The sequence below is a fragment of the Peromyscus leucopus genome, chromosome 10, assembly GCF_004664715.2.
Source record: "Peromyscus leucopus breed LL Stock chromosome 10, UCI_PerLeu_2.1, whole genome shotgun sequence".
Lineage (NCBI taxonomy): Eukaryota > Metazoa > Chordata > Mammalia > Rodentia > Cricetidae > Peromyscus > Peromyscus leucopus.
In genome coordinates this window covers 68385222-68408701 of record NC_051071.1, presented here as the reverse complement: position 1 = coordinate 68408701, position 23480 = coordinate 68385222, and the positions used below count along the sequence as shown (strand labels likewise).

The 23480-nt window shown below is 34.7% G+C and overlaps 1 protein-coding gene across 30 annotated transcripts in view; it reads right to left on the bottom strand.

The window, feature by feature from the left end:
• The window catches only part of Adgrl3 (adhesion G protein-coupled receptor L3), a 744444-nt gene that overhangs the window by 80768 nt on the left and 640196 nt on the right, over positions 1–23480 (bottom strand). For all 30 annotated transcript variants that reach the window (XM_028854109.2, XM_028894208.2, XM_028894402.2 and 27 more), the window contains 3 exons: positions 21388–21608; positions 8083–8149; positions 4986–5077 (listed from right to left, as the gene is read on the bottom strand). In XM_028854109.2, coding sequence (XP_028709942.1) covers positions 4986–5077; positions 8083–8149; positions 21388–21608 — 380 coding nt within the window. The remainder of the gene's footprint in view (positions 1–4985; positions 5078–8082; positions 8150–21387; positions 21609–23480) is intronic.

The window sequence follows — 23480 nt, the reverse complement described above, 5'->3', positions numbered from 1 at the left end:
GACTGACAGTTGAATAGTTACTACAGTAATCAACACCCACATTGACAACTAGAAATGAAAAATGGAAAGATGCCCTCAGCACTCAGTTGGATGACTTAAGGAAATCATGAATGGGCAAAGGCAGAAGCCTGTGAACAGAAACCTGCACATAGATGAAAGGAAAGCACAGTAAATACACAGAAAGGCTAATTTCTTCATTTTCTCCAAATGGACCCAAAACCTTCATTATTTATTTTTATTTTTCAAAATAATTTGTGATGTTACTTGCTAAGAAATCATTTTACATTTTATTTTTATAATAGAACATGGGTGATTAGAGAAGCTGTCAGTTTTTATTTTGAAGGTAAATTTTGGGTGTTCCACCCTCTTCACAAATTAAAATTTTGTGTTCATCAGCCATACTGTAAGGTAATTGTGGGTGGCAAAAATTCAACAATAGCCTCTCTCTCTCTCTCCATATATATATATGTATATATATATATACATATATATATATGATTATTTTTAATTGTATTGGACTTTTGCTATGATTACAGTATGTTCCAACTACAGTAAGTGAGAAAAATCAAGCAGATAACTCAAATGATTGGAATTACATCTTTCTTGTAATTACTTATTTTGCTGAAGAGACAAATGAAAAGCAATCAGCAAGTAGATGTGTACTGTTTAATTTAATTACTTTCCAAGTAAGCCTGAGAATTAGCATCCTTCATTTTCTCTGTTATTCGGCTATTTTATCTCATGATATTGTTTTGTGTGTTTTTTTCCATAGTACACCATTTATACAGTCATGAGCTAGACAAATAAGTGTTCTTTGCTAGTATTAAAGGGTGACACTGGGGTGACTTTGAAATTGAAGAATAATACAATGTATTTTTAAAACAAGAAAATAATATTTACATTAAATATAATAACAGGAGTCAGCCAGGCATAGTGAAGGAAAAGAAAGTGGGCAGAGACAAGACTTCAGGGAAAAGAGCAAGTGCCTAAAGTGGACTGATGGGCTCATGACGAAGAAGGAAAGGAGACAGAGGAGATGGGCAAGATTACCAAAGCTTAACTGGCTTGGACTAGGAGTTTGAACTTAAGTTAAAAATAATGGGACCCTTTGAAGAGTTTTATCCCTACAGTTACATTACATGACTGAGCTAACACTTTCAAGATCTCTCTCTCTCTCTCTCTCTCTCTCCCCCCCCCCCCCCGCTCTCCAGCTGGTGGCAGAAGGAGGCAAAAATAAAGTCAAAGAAGAAACAAGTTAATAGAACCATCACTGAGAGAGTCTTCAAACGACGAGAGTGACTAAAGGAATCGGTGCCAGTGAAATAGAATGAGGAGAAAACACATATCCAGCCCAAAACATGACTGTGTGTGTGTGTTCAAGTGTGTGAAGTGAACATAGGTGAAACATCATTTGTATTACAAATACACTGTATTAATTTCGTGATTCCTGTTTTAATTTTTTTTGAACAAGTGATTAAAAACTACAGTGATTAGCTAAAAAGCCAAAGTGAAAAATAAAATGGGACACAAGATAGTGTTATTTATCAAAAGAAGGAATAAAGGAGGAACAGGGGGACAATACACAAACTACAATGATAAGAAACTAGCAGAATGAAATCAATAATTATGGGACTGGACTAGGCCCTCTGGATAATCGAGACAGTTGCTGAGCTTGAACTGTATGGGGGCCCCCAGGCAGTGGGATTGAGACCTGTCCCTAGTACATGAGCTGGCTTTTTGGAGCCTAGTGCCTATGATGAGACACTCTGCACAGCCTTGGTGCAAGAGGGAGGTGCTTGGACCTGCCTCAACTGAATGTACCAGGCTCAGCTGACTCCCCATGGGAGACCTTGCCTTGGAGGAGGTGGGAATGAGGGGTGGGTTGGGGGGAAGGCTGGGAAGTGAGAGGAGAGAGGACAGCAGAATCTGTGGTTGGGATGTAAAATGAATAGAAAAACTCTTAATAAAAAATTTAAAAAATAAAAATAAAAAATTGGAGTAAATATTTCTACTTGAAAGATTTATATTTACTAAACTAAATAAGAAAAAAGATTTAACATACAAGAAACAAACCTTAGTAAGAAGGAACAAGTACATTAGAAAGAGTTTAGAAACAAAGCCATCATAGTTAAAATCTCTTGGCTATAATAGTCTGGAAATTGCTTCTGGGATTTCATTTATTCATAGAGGAATAGAGATAAAAATCATCTGTATCGTGTGTTTTTTATGATGAATGATGAAACGACTAAAACAACATAAGGAACAATTGAAAATGAGTAATAAATGTTTTATTATTAAAACCTTTAATGTATTTTGAAACTATAATATGATTAAGTGCATACGTGTTTGAGATTTTTTTCTTGATGGACTGTTTATTTTGTCATAAAACAAATCTTCCAGTTTTCAATAATACTTGTTTTGCAGCAGCCACACAAAATGTCTTGTGTTTAGTGTTTGAAAGAGAATGTTCTCCACACTTCTATTTCCAACCCTGTCAATTCTTTACAACTACTTCTTACCTAATACAACGCAATTCAAGTAAAATGAAATTTCTCCCAGATTTTATAAAGTAATTAAGAGTTTCTTTTCTGGAGATGGATTTATCTTTCTCCCACATATTCTCTTGATCTTCAAAAGATCATCTTTCTGTGTTGAGGAGTGTGAGTAGAAATCCCTCAGTTTAGTAGTCTACTTTGTTTCCATCAGCATTTGACATTACACCAATGTAATTTCCTCCATTTTGTCACAGTGTGCAAAGCTTAGCCTTCCTGGATTCTTTTGGTGCAGCAGAAGAATGTTCTTTCCGAACGGTAAGGCAGTGAACTGTTCCATCAATGCTCTGGATATGGTTCCAGCAATTCCTCAGGTCATATGACACTACGACAATGACTCCCTCTATTTCCTTTCTTCCATTCTTAAACTATTGCTGCTTCTTTCCTGTCAGCATAGTCACAGTCACAGCTTTGTTTTAAAGTCACGTGACATATAATTTTAACAACTAGTCTACTCTTACGGAATTTTTTGAAAGCATCATCAAAGGCTTCACATTCCTAGGCACATTGGAGGGTTGGTTATGCTGTTTTCATTATACAGGAGGGAATCATGACTCAGCAAAGTTAAGTACTATCCAAATGCTCTAAGCAGTTTTGACAGAATGCAAATCAAAGTATTCTTACTAATGACTTCATTTTGCTTTGTATTATAAAACTTAATGTGATCAATGTCATTAAATATACTCATTAGTTTTGGGGTGTTCCACTGTTCTAAACAATACTTGTTATCAAAAAATATATTTTAAAATATGTGACAGCCAGTAGTAAGAACAAGAAATAGATTTAAAGAAATGCCAGATTGCCCAAAGAGTTTATAAAACTACTTTAAAATTACTTGGAGATATGACAATGACTACAAATTTTTCAAAGTTTTACCCTGGTAGATGTTGAAATAAAGACAAAGGTTTTTTGTTTTGTTTTGTTTTGTTTTTGTTTTTAATCTGCCAAATGGTACTTTAAAATTACCTAGATAAATTTACAACATAGAACAAAAGGTGTGGAAACATAACTTATAATGACTTGAGTAAAGTATGTTGTAAGAAAGATGTGGCTACTTAACATATCAAAACTCACTTTCATCAGGAACAGTATGGAACGCACAGTACATTTTAGAATGACAATGTAATCATACATAATTCAGTAACATAATCATTACTGTAACAAGGAAGTAAAATTAAGAATGTGAGACAGTATTTCTAGTTACTCCTAAAATGTTTTTACTTTCCTAACTCCTTAGCTATTCTTTTAAATTAACTTAGGAGAGTTAGTCATTCACCATAGTTAACTGCTTAATGTCAATAATCCTTGTCATTAACATCTTAGTATACTGTGGTATTCTGAAACACTTGTCAGGCACCAATATAGAAAGCTGGGAGGTGAGTGACATGACTTGTCTGACGGAGTTCAAAGAGGACAGGGAAAGCTCAAGGTGCCCCTTGAATGTCCTGAATGTACATTCATCTTCATAGAATTATTCACCCAAGTCAACACACAACATCAGAAATCACATGAAAATGCTTTTTAGCATGGGTGTGTGTGTGTATGCATGTGTGTATGTATGTGTGTGTGTATGAGACTAATGAACTTCTCAATATTAATATATTTTTCAAATTTCAAGACCACTAAGTAAATTAAAATACAATTTTGCCTGTAACAAGGAATTCAGAGACTTCAGAAAATGTAATTTAGCTTTTATATGTATTTTCATTGTAGGTTAACATGAAATTAGTACTACCCAATTCTCATCCATTAACAAATGAAATTGCAGGTATAATCACTGCAGACACCACTGCTTCACATATAATCACTGCAGACACCACTGCTGTAGGTATAATCACTGCAGAAATTATCACTGCATGCACCATCCCTGTATGATCCATCACTGCAGGTACCATCATGGCAGAAGCCATTGCTGCAAGTACCATTGCTGTAGGTCTAATCACTGCAGAAGCTATCATGGCAGGTACCATCACTGCAGATACCACAGCTGTAGACATAATCACTGCAGAAACTATCACTGCAGGTATCATCACTGCAGGAACCATCACTGCAGGTACCATCACTACTGGGGCCTTTGCAAGCACCATTGCTCTGAGGGATTGAGTACAGTGTGAGAGATTTCATACAGTTACTGCACTAGAAAGTAGTTTCTGTTCTCATTTAGAAATGCTGCACTTCTCTAAAAGATATAGTGAATGTAGGCATTAAAAACATATTTATAAATTACAGCTTACAAGGGAAGGTAGGTTTAGAGAAAGGGTCTCATTGCCTTGATTGTAAGCTGATCAAGTTACTTACTGCCAGTAAATAACCTTACTCAACAAAATCAATACATTGAACTTTGATACTATTTTCTTGTACCATTTTTTAACGGTATAAACTAAAAACAATTTTAAAGTATAGTATATAAAAATAAAACTAAGAATCACTTACTTGATATTATCAAGACAGCCTGATTCAGGTTTCAGTATGGCAGTATGATGAAACATTTTGTATAAAGCAATCCCAAGGAAGATTACATTCAGCTGAAATGCAAAAGGTAATGCATGTAGATAACCATAGTATTAAAAAAAAATCAAGTCCATTCCCTGTAACACATGAATTGTTCTGGGAAATTAGTTTTCAGTAGACTCTTAAAGGAATTGAATCACAGGTGACTGTCTAACACTTTAGCAAAAGCAAGAAGCCAGCTTTGTGAATTGTGATTCCATATAATTACAAAATGTGGCTGTACCAAATACATACAAAATGCAAAATCAGTGGTAATTTGGAAGGATGCTGTTGAAATTCTGGAATAACTCAAAGCCCAGTGCATGCTTAAGAAAACCAAACCCCCAAATCCAGGAATTAGTCTAAGAGAACTAATATACTGACATTCTGTAAACATGTCTCTAGATTGATTAATTATAGACAGTTTTCATTTTAGTTATTAGAGATACATTTTTTAAAAAATTATTAAAATAATTTATTTGTCTTTCATATTATGCATCCTGATCCCACCTATCTCCTGTCCCATCAAATTTGCCACCGCCTCTGAAACCTCCCCCCCCCAAAAAAATAAAGCAAAATAAAACTTAAGATAAAAAAGGAAAAACAAAAAAGGAAGAAAGGAAAAAAATCTCTTCATGGAAGCTGCAGTGTGACACAGTGAGTCATGCAGTAAACCCCTTTATCCATACATCTTTACATGCAGGCTTTCACTGCAAAGAATCATTGGTCGGGTTCCAGGTCCCTCCTCTCTGATACACTACAGACACTGGGCCTTCACTCGGGCTCTTCCTGGATGTCCTGTTGCTGCCCTGTGTCCTAGAGATCCTGTAGCCCTGGATCCAGAGGACCTCCACCACACCCCGACACCTGTGTCCAGCAGATCACAGATGGTGTTGGTGTTGGGGTGGACCAAAACTTAAACCTGGCTCTGGGCCTGGGTAGTTGCAGGGTTGGTCAGCCTGCCAGCTTAAGAGATGTGCTTTTACAGATGCTAAATTATTAATGTCAAAATACTTTTTTGTTATATCTATTTATTTTTTGAAACAGCCTCAGTATGTAGTCCCAGCTGACCTACACCTCACTACATAGACGCGGCTGACCTTGCTCTTCTGGTCATCCTCCTACCTCTGACTGCCAATTCTACTATTACAGATCTGTACTGCTGCACCTGGTAACAAACACAAATACCAACCTCAATACATTTTGAATGCATAAGTAAAATAGATTAGAAAATGCTGGTTAAACTCTGATACTACAATAGACTAGACTGTAAGCAGACTCTCTTGCGGTATTCTTATGCCACGAAAGCTGGAAAAATGTCTATAACTTAAAAGATAAAAATTACCTATATGCCTTATATGAACACTATAAATCAGTGGTTCTCAACATTCCTCATGCTACAATCGTTTAATACAATTTCCCATGTTGTTGTGAACCATAGCCATAAAATCATTTTCAGTGCTACTTCAAAACTGTAATTGTACTACTTTTATGAATTGTAATGTAAATATTTTTGGAGACACAGGTTTGCCAAAGGGATTGTGACCCACAGATTGAGAACCACTGCTATAAAGAAAGCCATATGGTGAATTACACTTGAACCAGGTGATTAGTTTCTACACTATACAACTGGGGACAGATGCAGAGCACAAAAGTTCAATTAAATGCTCCACTGACAATCTCACTATAATAGAGCTTCATGGTTCTTTATCAATGATCTCTGAGTCTCAAAAGTAAAATCAAATGAAAGGAGAAAACTGTAAACAAAACAAATAAACAAACAAACATCATTGAGTGGCTAAAAGCTTAACCTAAACTGAATGCAATTAATAGGAAAGCCTCTTCTATATTGACATAAGGCTGTCTAGTGTCATCATTTGACTTTCTTTTACTTCCTGAAATTTGGTTACAGACTGACTCCTCTCTCAAATATTTGAGTAATAGTCACCGTGATTGATTTTAGACAACAGGGTTTTCTGTTATATTTCTGTGTGTGCATGTTTGTACATGTGTGTATACATACACATGGCATATTTACATATGTGCATATACACATATTATATAGTAATCATGCCATATTGTTGTTTTCAAGTCTGAAGTATTTTTTTTTTTAATTTCAAAATATGTCTAGCTCAAGAAAATAAAACTTTAGCCCTGTATTTTATTCAAAGCCAAGGGGTTACTACTTCTTTCAAAAAATGGGCAGTAGCTTTGTAGATTATTATTACATTTCTTTTTCTGTGTCTGGGTGCATATGGGAGGTGCATGTGATGCTGTGCATACAGAGGTCAGTGGATAACTTGCAGAGAGCTTAATTTCTATCAACCCTGTCGGTCCCAGGGATCAAACTCAGTTCCACAGGCTCAGTTGCAAGCTCTTCTACCTGCTGAGCCATCTTGTGGGGCCCAGGTTTGTAATGGTAACAAGGATACTTTGCTAAAAGACTCATTTAAATTAGAGCAAATGATGTGGGAAATAAAGATATTACTCAGATAACAATGTAAAAGGAGGCATGATTCCAGAAGACAGGCCTAATTTAGTTGTGCCACTTTCAAGTAAATTCTTTTTTTTTTTTTAATTTTAAAGCCTTGAGGGCTTACAAAATAAATAAATAAATAAATAAATAAATAAATAAGTAAGTAAATAAATAAATAAATAAAAGGAACGGCCAGGTGTTCACCTACTTTTCTAATTCCTATCTATTTTCAGTTCCAGCTATGCCAAAGAAAAGGGAAATAGGCTGTTGTCAAAGTAATCATTGTTCAGTTGTGAAGACTTCTGTATGGACAATGTTAGACTGAATTCTTGAGTAGCCATTTAGTCCTGCAAATGCTTACTTTCCTTTTCCATCAGTTTTGATGAACTATTTTACCATCTAAAAGTAGACTGTAATGAGTGTCTAATTGCTTGAGTTATGTAGGGTCATATAAGTACATGCTTTCCCCAAATTAACCTATGTAAATCTAAGATAGTTAGTACATGAATAGTGGAAGTTTTATTTCTTGACCTGGGAAGTGCATAGTTAATGAGGAGTACTCACCATAATTATCAAGGTCGCAGGTCCTATAAAACTCCAAATGAAGTAGGTGTCAAGTCGAAGCCAACATCTGCAGGGAAACACCAGGGAGAGAAGCCATTCAAGGACTGGGTACAGGACATACATCAAGAGTGTGCCGGCGACAGAGAAGAATGCAAGTGACCCAGCATTCCACTGGGAGACAGGAAATATTACATTGCTTGTTCATTTAAATGCTGAATTACGTGCCCAATTCCTGACAGCACTATTGATGGAGTAAGATAATTACCCCTGGAGGAAGCAGGCAAAAAAAAAAATGGCATCAGGCCTATTTGCTAAAACCTTTTGTGTCTGTCATTGAAACCTTAGAGGGAAAAAAAGAAAAACCCATACATGTAGCCATTAAACCCAGGAGCTTTAAGCTATCCTTTTCTCTCCAATTACAGTGCTACATAACCTGTCTATCAGCTGTCAGGCGAAGTGACATTTTCCTGTCAAGAAGATCTGAGGAAATTCAGTACAAGGAAGAAATAAATTTGGTATCAGAAGATTGAAGTTTAATTAGGTTGGGCAGTCAACCTTTGAGAGTTCTGAAGCCTTAAAAAGAGCATTGTTACTGCTCATGCTTCTGGGGTTGCAAGTGGTCCTTAGCATCTGAGGAAGTTGATTCATGACCTACAAAGTAAATTATTAATCACTTAATTTCAGCCGCAGTTAGTACTCCCCCACTTCGTAAAGCCTCTGGGAAATTACATTTCCATTCTTCCCAGTGACAGGAAGACAAAGTGAAAGTGACTAGTTATGAGGAAGATTAATGCAAATATTGAACAAATTATTTGATGTTAAGAATAATATCTTGAATAATTTGCCATTTTGTAATATTTGAGGCATAATTAAAAAGAGCATTTCCATTGGTAAATACCCAATAGCATTTTGTTATGTGCTTTTAACTTGTATTCAAAGGATTGAATATGCTGCTGATTATACCAATGTTAAGTTAGAGTGACGAAACACCAGAAAGTTATCTTGAAAGGATTTTACACATATTCTCAATGAAATGATGAATAAAATATTGTCTTTCATCTGATAAAATAATATGAAAGTTGAAAATAGAGTAGATAAATGTTTGCCAAGGGGAATCATTTAAAAATATATTGATGGCTGCTGATAGAGTTCAATGACCCATAAGACTGAGCTCAGATTCCAGCACCATAAAGAAAGATGGAAGGGAAGGAGGAGGAGGAAGAAGAAGGAAGAAGTAGTGGCTGTTCAATGAAAAAGCTATGTAAAGTAGTAATATAATCTATTAAATGTATATATGTACTTAATAAATGAAACAATGTATGTTATATGCATACACACACACACACACACACACACATATATATATATATATATATATATACATACACTAGGTAAATATTTCATTATTTTCATAGATGCAAATATACATTTGTTTAAGTGGAAAGGAAAAACCCATCAACTTTTGTTAAGGGTTGTCCCATACAGGAGAGTGGAGAGAACAACTGGATAATCTAAAGGTTTTAGCTATATGTTTTATTTAAAGTTACTGAAGTAGCTGGGTGGTGGTGCTGTACACCTTTAATCCCAGCACTCAGGAGGAAGAGGCAGGTGGATCTCTGTGAGTTCAAGGCCAGCCTGGTCTAAAGAGTGAGTTCCAGGACAGTTGGAGATGTTACACAGAGACCCTGTCTCAAAACAACAAAATTACTGAAAATATGTCAAAATACTAACAGTTATTAACTTGAATGATAGAGGCAGTGACTATGACTTGTTTACTGTTTTCTACTTTTTACAATTTTTACATTTTTCTAAGATGGTTGGTAGCCATGTTTCTAAGCAAAAAACAAATCACCACCACACGTCAATCTCTAGGCATATGGCTATCTTCCTTTACCTTAAATCCATGTAAACTAACTTGAAGAGCAGTGAGATAGGCACTCCAGTAAGAGACTGATCACTAGTCCATCATTTCTACCTACACAAGACTGTTCATTATTGTTCAAATACACATAAGAATTCCTCTTGGAAAATACTATTATAGAAGCGATTAGACCTTAAATTACTAGTCATTTATTTGTTTGAACAGTTATTCCTTTGTCTTGTATTTAAATATTTTGTTGTTATGAAATATTATTTTAACTGGGTAAAGGTGTGTTACATTTGTTTATGCTGCATTTGTTTAATTATGTTAAAGATGTGTTACTTTGCCTGCCTATGGAGCCTGATTGGTCTAATAAAAAGCTCATGGCCAATAGCTAGGCAGTTGAGGGACAGGTGTGGATGATGGGAAAAGAGGAAATAGATAGGAGAAGAAATCTAGACTTGAGAGAGATTAAAAGGAGAGAAGAGAATGAGGGAGAAAAAGAGAGACGTGCCCAAAGGCAGAAGCCAGGCAGTCACCAGACAGATAGACACGGAGACAGCAGAAAAGTAAGATATACAAAAATAACAAAACAAAAGAAAGAGAAAGAAAGAAAGAGAAAGAGAGAGAGAAAAGAAAAGAAAGAGTAAAAAGCCCTGAGGCAAAATGTAGATGAACACAAACAGGTTAATTAAGTTATAAGAGCTAGCAAGAAACAAGCATAAGATAAGGCTGAGGATTCATAACTAATAAGTCCCCGTTTCATGACTTGAGAGCTGGTTTGTGGCCCAAAAGAAAGCCAGCTACATTTTGTCGTAGAAAAGAGGGGTGTAGTGTTGCCATGAACAGACTTGAATCAGGGAGATCCAGTTTCACATAGGACCACTGTTTTCACTCTTACTATGGGCTAGCTTGTCACCCCTTAAAGGAATGGATGTGTGAGCGACTTGAATGGAGTAGAGGAATTTCCACAAGTATCTCTAGGTTCTTTACAAAGACTAGATTTTCCTTTAGGCTAAAAACAATAAAGAACAAAGCAAGTGTACTTTTCCAGATTAAATCAGATGTATCTCCCCCCTCCACCTCTCTTTTACATGTCTCTGTCTCTCTCTGTTTCTCTTTCTCTCTCCACTGTTCAAGTTATAGCAACACAATACGACATTAATAATACATTTAAGAATGGCTGATAATAGGATAGTACTTTTATAGCTCACAAAATTTGAGAGGTCATCTAAGAAATAAAGTACATTTTCAGCAAATAATTTTTATTATATGAAAAATTGCTTCAAGATCTTCTAGAAAATAGTATTTACAGGAAAAATAGACACGACTTTAATCATATGATGAGTGATTTCTGTTGGATTAAAGTTGGTTTAAAACTTTAATATCTTCCTATATTTTATGTAAATAATATAATGACATTAACTTTATCTTTAACAGGCTCGATTCCTTTAGGAATGCTTTATTTTGAAATATGTATTTGGTTAACAATCTCCTTTAAGTGTAGAAGGAAAGTGAGATGTTATTTTTAGCCTTTAAGAAAAATTTTCAGTATCTATTTGTTTAAAATTATTTAAATTCCCTTCATAAGTGAACAGTGGAAGAGGCAGTGTGAAACTCCACATGCACCGAGTAAATCATCCCTCCGTGCATGCTGTCTGTGCTTTACTGTCCTCCGGAATCTGTGGGGTAAGAAAGCCTCCTCTAATTTGATTGCCATATGGCCATACCTGCTGTTGTTTTTGGCTGCATGCTGGCTTTTGCAAAGCTTTCTGAGTTTCATTTCTTTCCCATTACCCAACTTCAAAATTTGCACGGTTTCTGCCTTATTCAATGTGCCAATATTAAAAGAACTACCCTTGACTTTAAATGTGAAGAATGGCATTACATAGTTATGCCTGACCATGTATTTGCCCAAAACCACAGTATTCTAAACTCTGGCCCCTCTGTGCTATTGAGATAAAAACCAGAACCACTGGCTAAGAGGCGATCAGAGCCAATTAGTGAGATAAATGCTAAAAGAACAATTTATCACACTAAAAAAAAAAAAAAAAAAAAAAAAAAAAAAAAGTAAGTTCAGCTTACAAATGGTTAAATCTACTTCTAAAGAAAATGTTTTATCTGAAAACCACTGAGATCTACAAAATAACATTTACCTAACAAAACCGGTAATTTTAGTAGGCCATATTTGTTTAGTTTTCAAAACATCTCGATTTTGTATTTTTAAAGGATATTCAGTCTATTGTGTGTAATATCTGAATTGGGTTTTTAGAAATACTAAAAGAAAAGACATGACCTATGGGTGAAAAGAAAATGCATCCTGGCCCTATTACCTCTTTCTTGTTCAATACTAAGTGCATTCTAGAATTCAAAGGAGCACTTTTCATGTGCCATATGTGTCTTGTCTTTTGTTTCATTAATGAAACACAAATGTGCCATTAAAATTCTCTTATTGTATTAGTTTTAAAAAGGTACTGACATATTGCTATTCACATGAAGAAGTCTCACTGCATTGATATACTGTTATTGGTATCAACACTCCAATGAGTCAGTGCTAAGCCACAAAGATTAAACTGTTACTTTCCTTTAGAATTGCTCTCCAAAATGTAGGACATATCATTAAAACTATTAGTAAAGAAGTTGATATCATGTTCCCTCAAAAAGCCAATTAGCTTTTTAATAATAACTACCTTCATGTAATCACAGAAAAGAGAAAAATGAAAAAAATATTTTCTCATCATAGGAAAATTAATTTCTTAAAATAACACAACAGAAAAAAGTACTGCTAAAATTTATCCTCTTTACATACTAAACTACAGATAATCATTTTATTCTCATACCACATCTTTAAAAGGCACGGCTCTATATTTAGAAAAAAACATCAAGGCCAACAACCCAAAGACACAACCATCATCTAAAGCATGTTCCGTGATGTTTAGCCACACCATCAGACTGTAGTTCCTCCTCCATGATCTGGAGTATAATGTCATCAAGCTATTTTGACATGTTGTATTTTGTTACTGGTATAATTTATTAATCAAACATACATCTGACTAGTATTCAAAGTTTTCTGAAGAAGTATAGATTATCAATGCTATTTGCTTCAATAAGACGCAAAATTATAAATGAAACAGTCTAAGGGAAATGTCAAATGTAACTAGAAACAGTTTTTAGGTGTTATTAGATAGTGAAATTTGTGATATTTTCATATCAAGATGTTCATGACTTTGTAAATCACTTAATATCTTTTTTCTAGGTCATATATACATATATATAATCTCTTTATTTATTACTTATTACCTAACTATCCTCCTTTCTATTATCTCTTTTCTTGTCTATGTAAGATCAAATGGTTAAGGAAAAACTAGAGAGATATGGAGGCAAGAAACAAAGAAGAATGAGAAGATAAACTCCAAACAAAATGAATGCAGTCCTAAACTTATTGTGAAATACATTTGTCAAGAACTTTTAAACAGTAATTATGTTCATAGCACACCCATACACGAATTATTCAGTGAGCACATGCATGAAGGACAATGAAACACTTGTCAGTCACACAAGAAGTAGCCTGTAGTTGTAGACAAGAGTAGCATTTGAGTTTTAGTTTGGGATCTTAGAGTTTGAAACTATTTCTAAGTATATTAAATGTAATTTATATGGTCTTTATGTCTTCTACTTCTTAATTTGTTAAAAATTACATATTATTTCTTCAGCAAAATATATCATGTTCTTACGAAGGAATCTCCACTATTGCTATAATTTATCAATACTAAATGTCTCAGTATTTTCCACAGGTTCTTCTTATATATGTCAAAAGAGGTAATATGATAATTATGATAACCACTTTAACAAATGGACAATTATTAACAATTTAATTAACACTTTAAAATGTTGTTTATCATAAAATTCACATTTATTCATTTGTATCAGCCAAATAATAGAACCATTAATACAAGATATAATTAATAAAAGATACAATCCAGTAAGTGCTTATTCATTCTGTAATTTAATATAATACAGGTTTGCATACATAGCTATACATGAATACATGTGTACATATAAATGCACAGATTCACATATCACAGTAGTCTTGTATAAGTCTTTATAATAACCCTCACTTTACAGGTGAGTAATAGAGTCTGAATTTTATTTATCCACCTGACATTAAAGTCTCTACAAGAGGAAAAGATATATATTAAAATAAAGTTGTGAATTGCTTCATAAATGTGTATTCTTAATCAATGGATAAGAAATCTATATGCTATATATAATGCACACATATTGAAAATTGGCTTTGGAAAAATATCAGAATTGTTTAAATCTCATTTCTCAAAAATAAATTCTCTTGTATTATTGAATGGTTTTAGTGTGATGATTTATAAATAATCCACAAATTTGATTATTTTAAATGTATTTAAGTGTAGTAAAATTATCAGAATAATCATGTTTTTTATCCATCATAACCCACATCATGTCTGGTTCTTTTTTTCTTATCTACAATATTCCAAACCCCCTTTATTATATAGCAAATACTGTAATTTGTTTTAATATTTGCCTACTCTATATATTTCATATAAATAGGATTATACACTATATGTAGTCTTTTGTAGTAGACTTTTCTGGAAAAAAAATGTAATGTTTAGCCATTCTGTACCAGTCAGTACTACTATGTTTTATTCTGAGTAATATTCAGTCATAGCTAACTCACCTCTTGTCTTTTTATCTGTTGATAGATGCTGAGTCTCCAAACAATGATACGGGGTTTTACATGGACCTGGGTTTGTTTGGGTTATGGCGTAACTATTATTGGATTGGTATTGTGAAAGGAACTTGTTTTTTATTTTTGCTAAGGTTGATCTTAAATTCATGGCCTCATATTATCCATCCTGCCTCAGCTGGCCAAGTTCTGGGACTACTGGTACCCATCTCCACACCTAACCATATAGGACAATGTTTAACATTTTGAAGGGTTCTAAATTCTATAGCTTTAACTTTCATTATTATCTCTTTTATTACTGCCACCCTAGAGAATGTAGACATTCTAAAGTATATAATGATACCTAGATGTGAAATCACATCTGTAGCCATTTTTAAAATTTCATTTTATACAATAATAAATATGGAGTATTACTTTTGGTATATTTCAATGCCTTCTAAAAATATCAGGACTGTGTCCTCTTACTATCTGATACAGTTTAGGAATAGATAACTCCTCCATAGAAAACTGAATATCGACCTGGTATTGTATGGTGATAGTTTTATTCCAGTGATAGGATGCCTTGGTAAGAACATATTGGCACAATAAAAACCTTAGTCTTCAATACATATGCACAGAAAGCATGTGCATAGATATCACTGAAAAGTACTTCCTCATTGGCTGCACTATTTTATATATCCAACAGACACAGGAGCTGATGACACATTCATGAAGAACTATAGCTGAAGTTTTCCTGATCCTGCCTGGCCCACGGTCAGGACAAATCTCTCTCACCCACCAGTCCCGGCAGCCAAGTAAACACACAGAGATTTATATTACTTATAAAGTGTATGGCCATGGCAGGCTTCTTGCTATCTAGTTTTTATATTTTAAATTAACCCATTTCTATAAATCTATACCTTGCACTTGGCTCATGGCTTACTGATACTTGACATCCTTCCCCTCATGGCAGAAGGCTGTCATCTCCTCCTCAGCCCTCCTGTTCCCTGAATTCTCCACTCTCTTTGTCTCACCAATAATTCCTGCCTGGCTACTGGCCAATCAGCACTTTATTTATCAACCAATCAGAGCAACGCATTCACAGCATAGAGAACATCCCACAGCACTACATGTTTTGTGTCAATTAAAATAAGAACTCTTTGTGAGGTGCTATAATAATTTCTGTGTGAAAACCTAATTTTCTGGGAGAGTTTTAGTGATTAGAAATTGTCGAAAATTTATAAAATAAACTCATGAATGTAACTATCAGATACCAGTAAGCTCAATGTTCCTCAAGTCTCTTTCTTTGATAATACTATAATATAATTGGATAATACTATAATCTACTGTTTTTCCAACAGTGACTGTTTTTCGATCTAAATGTGTATACCAGTTATTTGATAAGCTGAAATAAACTTGGTGATTTTAGTTAACAGACTACAACTTCATAATTATTCTTAAGCCAGTGAGCTGCAGAGACACACGTAAAGGTCAGTAGATGGCCTTATAGTGATTATCAGATTGCAATGTGATGTCAATTATTTTTAAGAGCATGGCTCTTCTGCTATTCATGGATTTCAGATTCACTATGCATGCTCTGGTTTAATTCATGTACTTAAAACCTCGGTACCAATTTCCATCCCACTATTTGTCTCCTAGACTGTCCTCTAGCTTTATCCCTTCCTATTGCCCTCCTTCTTCCTGTAACTCATTTTGTACTCCTTCTTCCAACCCAGCCAGGATGCTATCCACTGTCCCTTTGATTGTACACAAGAGATTATGAGGAAAGGCCAAAGAAACAATTAAAGCTACTTAGACTAACAATTAAAGCTATTTAGACTTTTAACTGTTTAAACTGTTCATATTTTTGTAATGTTTTGATAAATTTTAAACAAACTGATTTGTTTCAGGTAATATAATCACAGTATTTAGAACTGAATTTCAAAAAAGTCCTGTTTGAATTATTATTAATCTTCATTATAATCATGATCTGACAGTATCCCATGGAATAGCTTCACTGCTTCTCCAAAAGAATAAAAGCATAAATGGTCAGAGGCAAAAATGAAATATATACTCATGATTAACAGTGAAATACACATTTGTGATCCACTGGCAGAGGGCTATTTTTAAAAGATTTTTGGTTATTCAACTAGATTTTTTTAAATGCCATGCTATTGTGTCCGAATGTTATTATAAGTATATATTTGAGTATGTCAATTAGATTAAAAGATTTTGTTATTCAAACATCACAAGATAACGACTCTCTTATAAGCATTGCAAATTGATGGCAAACTAAACAACATCTTAAGATCAAATTATGTGAGCTTTGTTCATGAGTATGTGTTCTGTACATAATAAATTCAACAGCCTAATAACACTTCATAAAAAACACATCATAATCCATCAGCCAGATGGAATATGATAGCTATCTCTATGTGTATCAGAATAACATTTATTTAGCCTACAAGACAATTTTATCTCTCAATTCATCATTTACCATCAGTATGAGTCTTTTTCTTAGAAATGTATGCTGCTGTTATTAAAGGTTTCAGATGTAATACCCCATTATCACTATAATGAAATGATTAAACACAATCAGGAGAAATTTATTATTTACACTACATTACAATATAATACATTAATTGGAGTTATTCTGGATATACTCTAAATATTATATTAGAACAAAAATTAAGAATCATGAAATTTCCAAGACTAAGGCTGGCAATATCTTTGATTTCTGGGTTATTAGGATTGATATTAGATGAGACTACCGACATTTTAATCGATTTTGGAAATCAATGTAGCCTGAAATTTAAGTAAGAGGTACATGGAAAAAAGTTTTCTTTATTAAAAATCTTCTGCCTGTTCTGTGAATAGTTCTAACCATTTCTTAACCAAAGTATTTATGATAACTTCTAAAAATTTGCTTTGCTGCATTATTACACAAGAAAGAAAAAAAAGCTACATAGTTAGTACTTGGAAAGTCAAATCATCTTCTGGAATAAAATAAAATCAATCAACAACAATTAGAGAAACTGGAACGACAAAGACATAAGATAATAAAGCCCAAGTTATAGAATGTAGAAGTCATACAAGTTGAGTCAAAACTCAATGCCTTGGTTAGGGATATAGCTTAGTGATAGAGTGGTTGTCTCAAATACAATGACTCAAGTTCAATTGCCAACACAAGACAAAAGAATAATAAATAAATAAATAAAACCCACTGATTATAATTTTCTTTAAGAAGATATCTTGAATAAGCCCAAATGGAAACATGATACATTCATGTCAGCTTCTGGGGTAAATATCTATCACAAAATAACAGTTCTCTTTTCAACACTAGCTTCCTCAAGAGAAAAACATTCCTAGGCATATATTGCATTCAATGAACTCCCCCAAAGTTGAAGTTAGATATATTATCCCCATAGATCCTGGAGTCATCTTTGTGAACACTTTTTGAATGTAAAATAAACATTAAAATGCTTTATGCCAGTCAGTGAGAGATTTTACCAGATTTTTCTCTATTCTTTCCTTCCTCATTCACTTATCTTTGTTCATCTAAATCTTTTGCTTTGCTTTTGGTTGGGAAAAAAATTATAATTGCATAACTGAGCAATTAAGGATTGTTTAGAATTGTGCCTGGGAAATGAATCACTCTCTATTCCCACAGAGTAATAGTGTCAGTAAATGAGACCTACCAGTTGTAGGGCAGGAAATTAAAGCAATGATGGCCAAAGCTTTAACAAAGTCACTAGGGACTGTATATTATTGATTCTAAGAAGACAGATTTCTACTATCCAGAAAATGACATTTGTTTCAAAATAAATGACTGAAACACAAAGCAAATAATTTGACTCAGTTCAGTAAAAGGAAAACTTGCAAATAACTCTGGAGAAAAGATAAATATGGAAGAAAAACAAAAAGAAAAGCAGAAATATCCAGCAAACAAGATTGGACTGTTTAAGAACAATATTGGAAATAGTGTAAGGTCACGCATAATGATATAACTCAGCTTAACTTCTTAGGGGGAGAATATATTAATTAAAACACAAAATGTTGTGATCCAGGGGGAATGACCGCTAGTGGGCTTCTTTATAGGTTGATGGAAATATTGTAAAAATCAGTGGTGGTAAGTGTATAACATTGAAAACATCTTAAAACGCTTGAAGAATATACTTCAAAGGAGTAGTTTTATGGCCTGTGAGTTATATCAATAAAGATATTGTTTGAGAAGAAAAAAAAGAGAGCCTATGGTGAATTTAATGCCCCTCTCCTAAGACATATTTAGAAGCCAAGTTGTATATTATTTTGCTAACCATAGTCTGCTCCCACGGCTGTTATTGGGACTGACAGAATGAATTCGGATTTGACTGCAGTTTACAACATCAAATTTGAAAATAATTGTTACATAGAGACAGATAACATAGCCTGTCACCGTATTAAAAAAAGAATGCACCAGAGATGAAATAGTCTCCTCTTAATTGTATTTTTGAGGTCTGGGCAGCACATGTTCTATTCTAACTACGCTCTCACTAATCCTGGTGTCTTCTTTGTGTCATTCCCTCTTTATGAATCTCCCTTTCTGGGAAGCAAGCCGGTTTACGGCCAGCATGTTCAGGCTTCTGGTGCCTGGTAGAAAGTCATGAAATCTTGCTTATTAACTTCTGTACAAATTAATGTTATCTAACCTCACCTGTGCCTTCAGTGCTGCCTCAAAATCTCTTTATTAATGTCTAATTGGCTCTTTAACATACTTTCCATAGTGCTCAAAGCGTTTCAAAACTCTTGTCCTCTTAACACGACCTCACCACTTCACTCCACAGAGAGTCAGCATCTGACGCTCGGTGCAACTGTTCCGTGCTTAGACATGTACATTACTCATCCCTTCCTTTGCTTACCAATAAAGAGAAAGGTTATTTCAACATCACAAAATAAAAATAAGTCCAACTGCATTTGAAATAAACCTAATGGTTTAGCCAATGTCTTCTTTCACCTATCTCTATAATGATGGACAGATCACAATGAATGGGCTTGATCTTTGATGGATGCATACAATATAACCACGGGAGTGGTGAGTTCTAAAGCACCTTTCAACACATTCAATTAAGGTCTTTCTAATGCTATGTTTAGTTTTATATCTTTTTTTTTTTTAAATCACCCTGGGACCTTTCCTCTCATTCAGCCTACGTACGCTGACTACAAAGGAGAAATAACCATTTCTCTTTTCATTAATTTTGTGTCACCTTGATTCTTCTCAGCCTACACATTCTAAAGACTTCGTCTTTCACCAAGTCCTCCTACATTTTTTTTTTTTTTGCATGCTAGGCAAGCATGTTCCCACAGAACCTGAGCCTCCACAGCTCATGTGACACCATAATCAAAATTCCTCCATTACTTTCATCATATAAACCAATATTTTCAGTGAAATTACTTCAGGGTACAGATAATATCTGAAGCTTCTGCTAATATATTATTCACAGCTTCTGATTTGTCTCGTGGTTCTATCACTGTCTTGAGATAGTTGTGCCAACGATCAAGCGATTTCTTGCTGTAATTATCCTACTTTAATTATCTTTGACATAAATCACACTGGTTCTGAAAGGCTAACACGGAACTTTCTCTTATTCCATTGACCCTCAGTCCCAGTGTTCTGTTTCTAGGGATCTGCCTAATCTTCTTTACTTTTATTCTCCCCCCTTTGTCTACACCTAAAATGTAAGTATTGGTCTTCTACCAGGTGTTCTTTGTATTTTTTCTAGTGAAATTTTCATTCATTGTTTCGGGTCTCAGTTGTCATTAAAGTCTTTAGAACTGAATGTCTTTCTTTCTTTCTTTAAAAAAAAAAATTCCTTATTTTTATGTGGTGTTTTGCCTACATATGTGAGGGTGCCAGATCCCCTGGAACTGGGGTTACAGACAGTTGTGGGCTGCCATGTGAATGCTGAGAGCTGAATCTGGTCCTCTAGAAAAGCAGCCAGTGCTCTTAACTGCAGAGGCATCTCTCTAGCTCCAATAGTTTCTTTCTTTCCTTTGTTGTTGCTGCTGTTGTTTTTCATATTTTCGAGAGAGTTTTTCTCTGCGTAGCCCCAGCTGTCCTGGCACTACTTCTGTAGACCAGGCTGGCCTCCAACCTAGAAATCTACCTACATCTGCCTCCCAAGTGCCATGGACCATCACACCCTACCTGAACGTCTTTCTTAAGTGCTGCACATCTCTATAATCATACCTCAACAATATAAAGATGTATTGGAAACAAACTTCATTACTATACTCCGGAATAACACAGAAAAAAAAAGGAAGAGGAACACAGACTCTTCCTGCTCCTTCAGTTTTCCTGACAGTACAAAAACCCATCCAGGACGAGCCCTGACATCACACGGTTAGAAACCAACAGTGTCAGGAGCAACTCTGTGGTATGAAAACAGTTTTCATGCTGTGTGACATGTCTGAATGCCCTGAAAAATAATATGAAATTACCATTCTTACAGTTACTAGAGGTTGTGATCTACAAACACGCAGTTTTAAAACAGCATCAGAGTTTCAATTTTTTTTTTTTTTTTTTTTTTTTTTTTTTTTAACCTCACAGCAAATACCCAGCCATACATTGAATCATACTCTGGGTTGCTTGTACGTTTCCTTTAGTGAATGCTGTGAGAGCAAATCCACATCAAGAGATTCCAAAGCTTCCACCTTGAGTAGATCTGAAAAGAGGGAGAGAAGAAAGCCAACAAACAAGCGTTCAACTCACACTTTGTCTGTTCCGTAGCTCCTGTAGTCCACTGCTGCAGACACGGCCACGATGAGCGCAGGCATCCCGTAGCCCACCAGATAAAAGTACTTCCTCCGTGAATGCTCGCTCTCAAAAACCTCCACCAGCATGATATACAGCTGCACCCCTTCCAGAAACATCCAGGTGAAGGCCGCCAAAAAGAAGAAATGCAAAAGGGCTGCAAACACCGCACAGGCGATCTAGGAAAAGGAACACGGACTCCAGTCATGGAACAAACACGTGAATCTACGGCCTGACACAAAACTAACATAAACGGCTATCAACCCAGCAGTTACAAAATAGGTCTGCAACAGAATAATCTGGATAAGACTCTTAGAGTATAAACAATAAAATGAATTAAATACAATAACTGACTTGAAAACTGCCTTTTATCTTATTAACAGATTATGGCTGATACCACATTAAAATAAGGGAAATCATAACATTTATGGGGAAAACCGATTAAGAGCCCAGGGATTACTACTGAAGTTAGTCTAAAATTTTAAAATCTTTATAGTTAAAGAATTTTAAATCTTTAAATCCGAATCTGATTGTGTATACAGGTAAACCCGGCGCTTTATAGGCGGGGACAATAGAATTGAAAGTAGCTTTCAGGGAAGGGGCTGGGGGTGGGTTGGGGGGATAAGGCTGAGAGTGAGCAGGAGGACGGATGAGAGGGGAATCTGTGGTTGGTATTTAAAATGAAAAAAATAATAATAATAAAGAAAAAAGAAAGGAATTGAAAGTAGCCTGAGCTAGAGAGCTAAAGACTGTGCCCCAAAATTTAGAAAGAAAGTATGGAAGGAAAGAAGAAAGGAAGAAAAATAAAGAAAAACACAAAAGGAGAATTATTTTAAAATTAATTTTGTAAAAGTTTCTTCTGAACAAAGACTAAGATGTTGGTTCTTGCTTTATTTTTTTTATTTTGTTTTCAGTGCTGGTAATCAGACTGAAGGTGCTAGACTAGAGCTCTACCATAGAGCTACACTCTCCCCAATGTCTTCAATTATAAATGAAAGAGAAATATTAAAACCATGAAAAACAAGCATTTTCAAAATCAAATGATATAAAGGAATGTCACTAATTAGTAGCAATCTTCTAATGAGATTGTTATGTATTAAGAATTGCTGATTGTCTATTCCCTGCTTCAGGCAGGGCTGAGTAGTGTTGAAATGTTAACTCTGCATTGAGGCAAAAATGGATCCAAATAAAATGTAGTGTTCAGGACTGGAGAGACAGTTGAGTGGTTAAGAACAGTTGCTGCTCTTGTAGAAGATATGCCTTTGGTTCCCAGCACATACATGGGGCTCACAATTCTAGTTCCATGGGTACCCAGCATGCATTTGACACTCAGCACACAAAATAAAAATAAATGCATCCTTTCAAAAATTCAGTGTTCCATAAATGTTTTCTTTCTCAAACTCTTTTTTTTTTTTTTGTCACTGCACTAGATATTAGTCCAGATAGTTTGATTTAAATTAAGGACAGCTATTCATATATTTCTTCCTAAAGTATTAGAAATTTTAGTGGGTCATCTATCAGGTTCCCAACAACAATTTTCATGGCTTTGCGCTTGTTCTTCTGACAGGAAGTCCTTACTTAAATTTGTTTTTCCTACCAACAAAGGTCAACAACCGTAAAAACAAACAACCAAGCACACAAATCCCATAAAATTTCAGTGGATTCTGATTGATGAGCAATATCTTTAGAGACAATGAGTAAGTCTGTTTCCATGCTCTAGAAAAATGAAGGATGAATAAAGAAGTTAAATGTCAGAAAGATTAGAGGGAGATCAGGTTCCAAAGACAATGTGGAATTCAAAGAAGGACACCTAACGAATAAGAAGACACTTTATTGAGTAACTGAGTAACGCTCTCCCTACATTTTTTTTTTTTAAAATCAGGCTCCATCATTTATGTTGTTCACCAGAGACTGGTTTTGTACAGCATTCATTGCCTGGTGAAGTTTATCATAACATATTAACATTGGGGAATTAAAATTCAAGTATGATTTCTATGTGAAAGAAACTAAAGGTATTTGAATTGGGGGGTTTACTGAAGAATAGAATATTT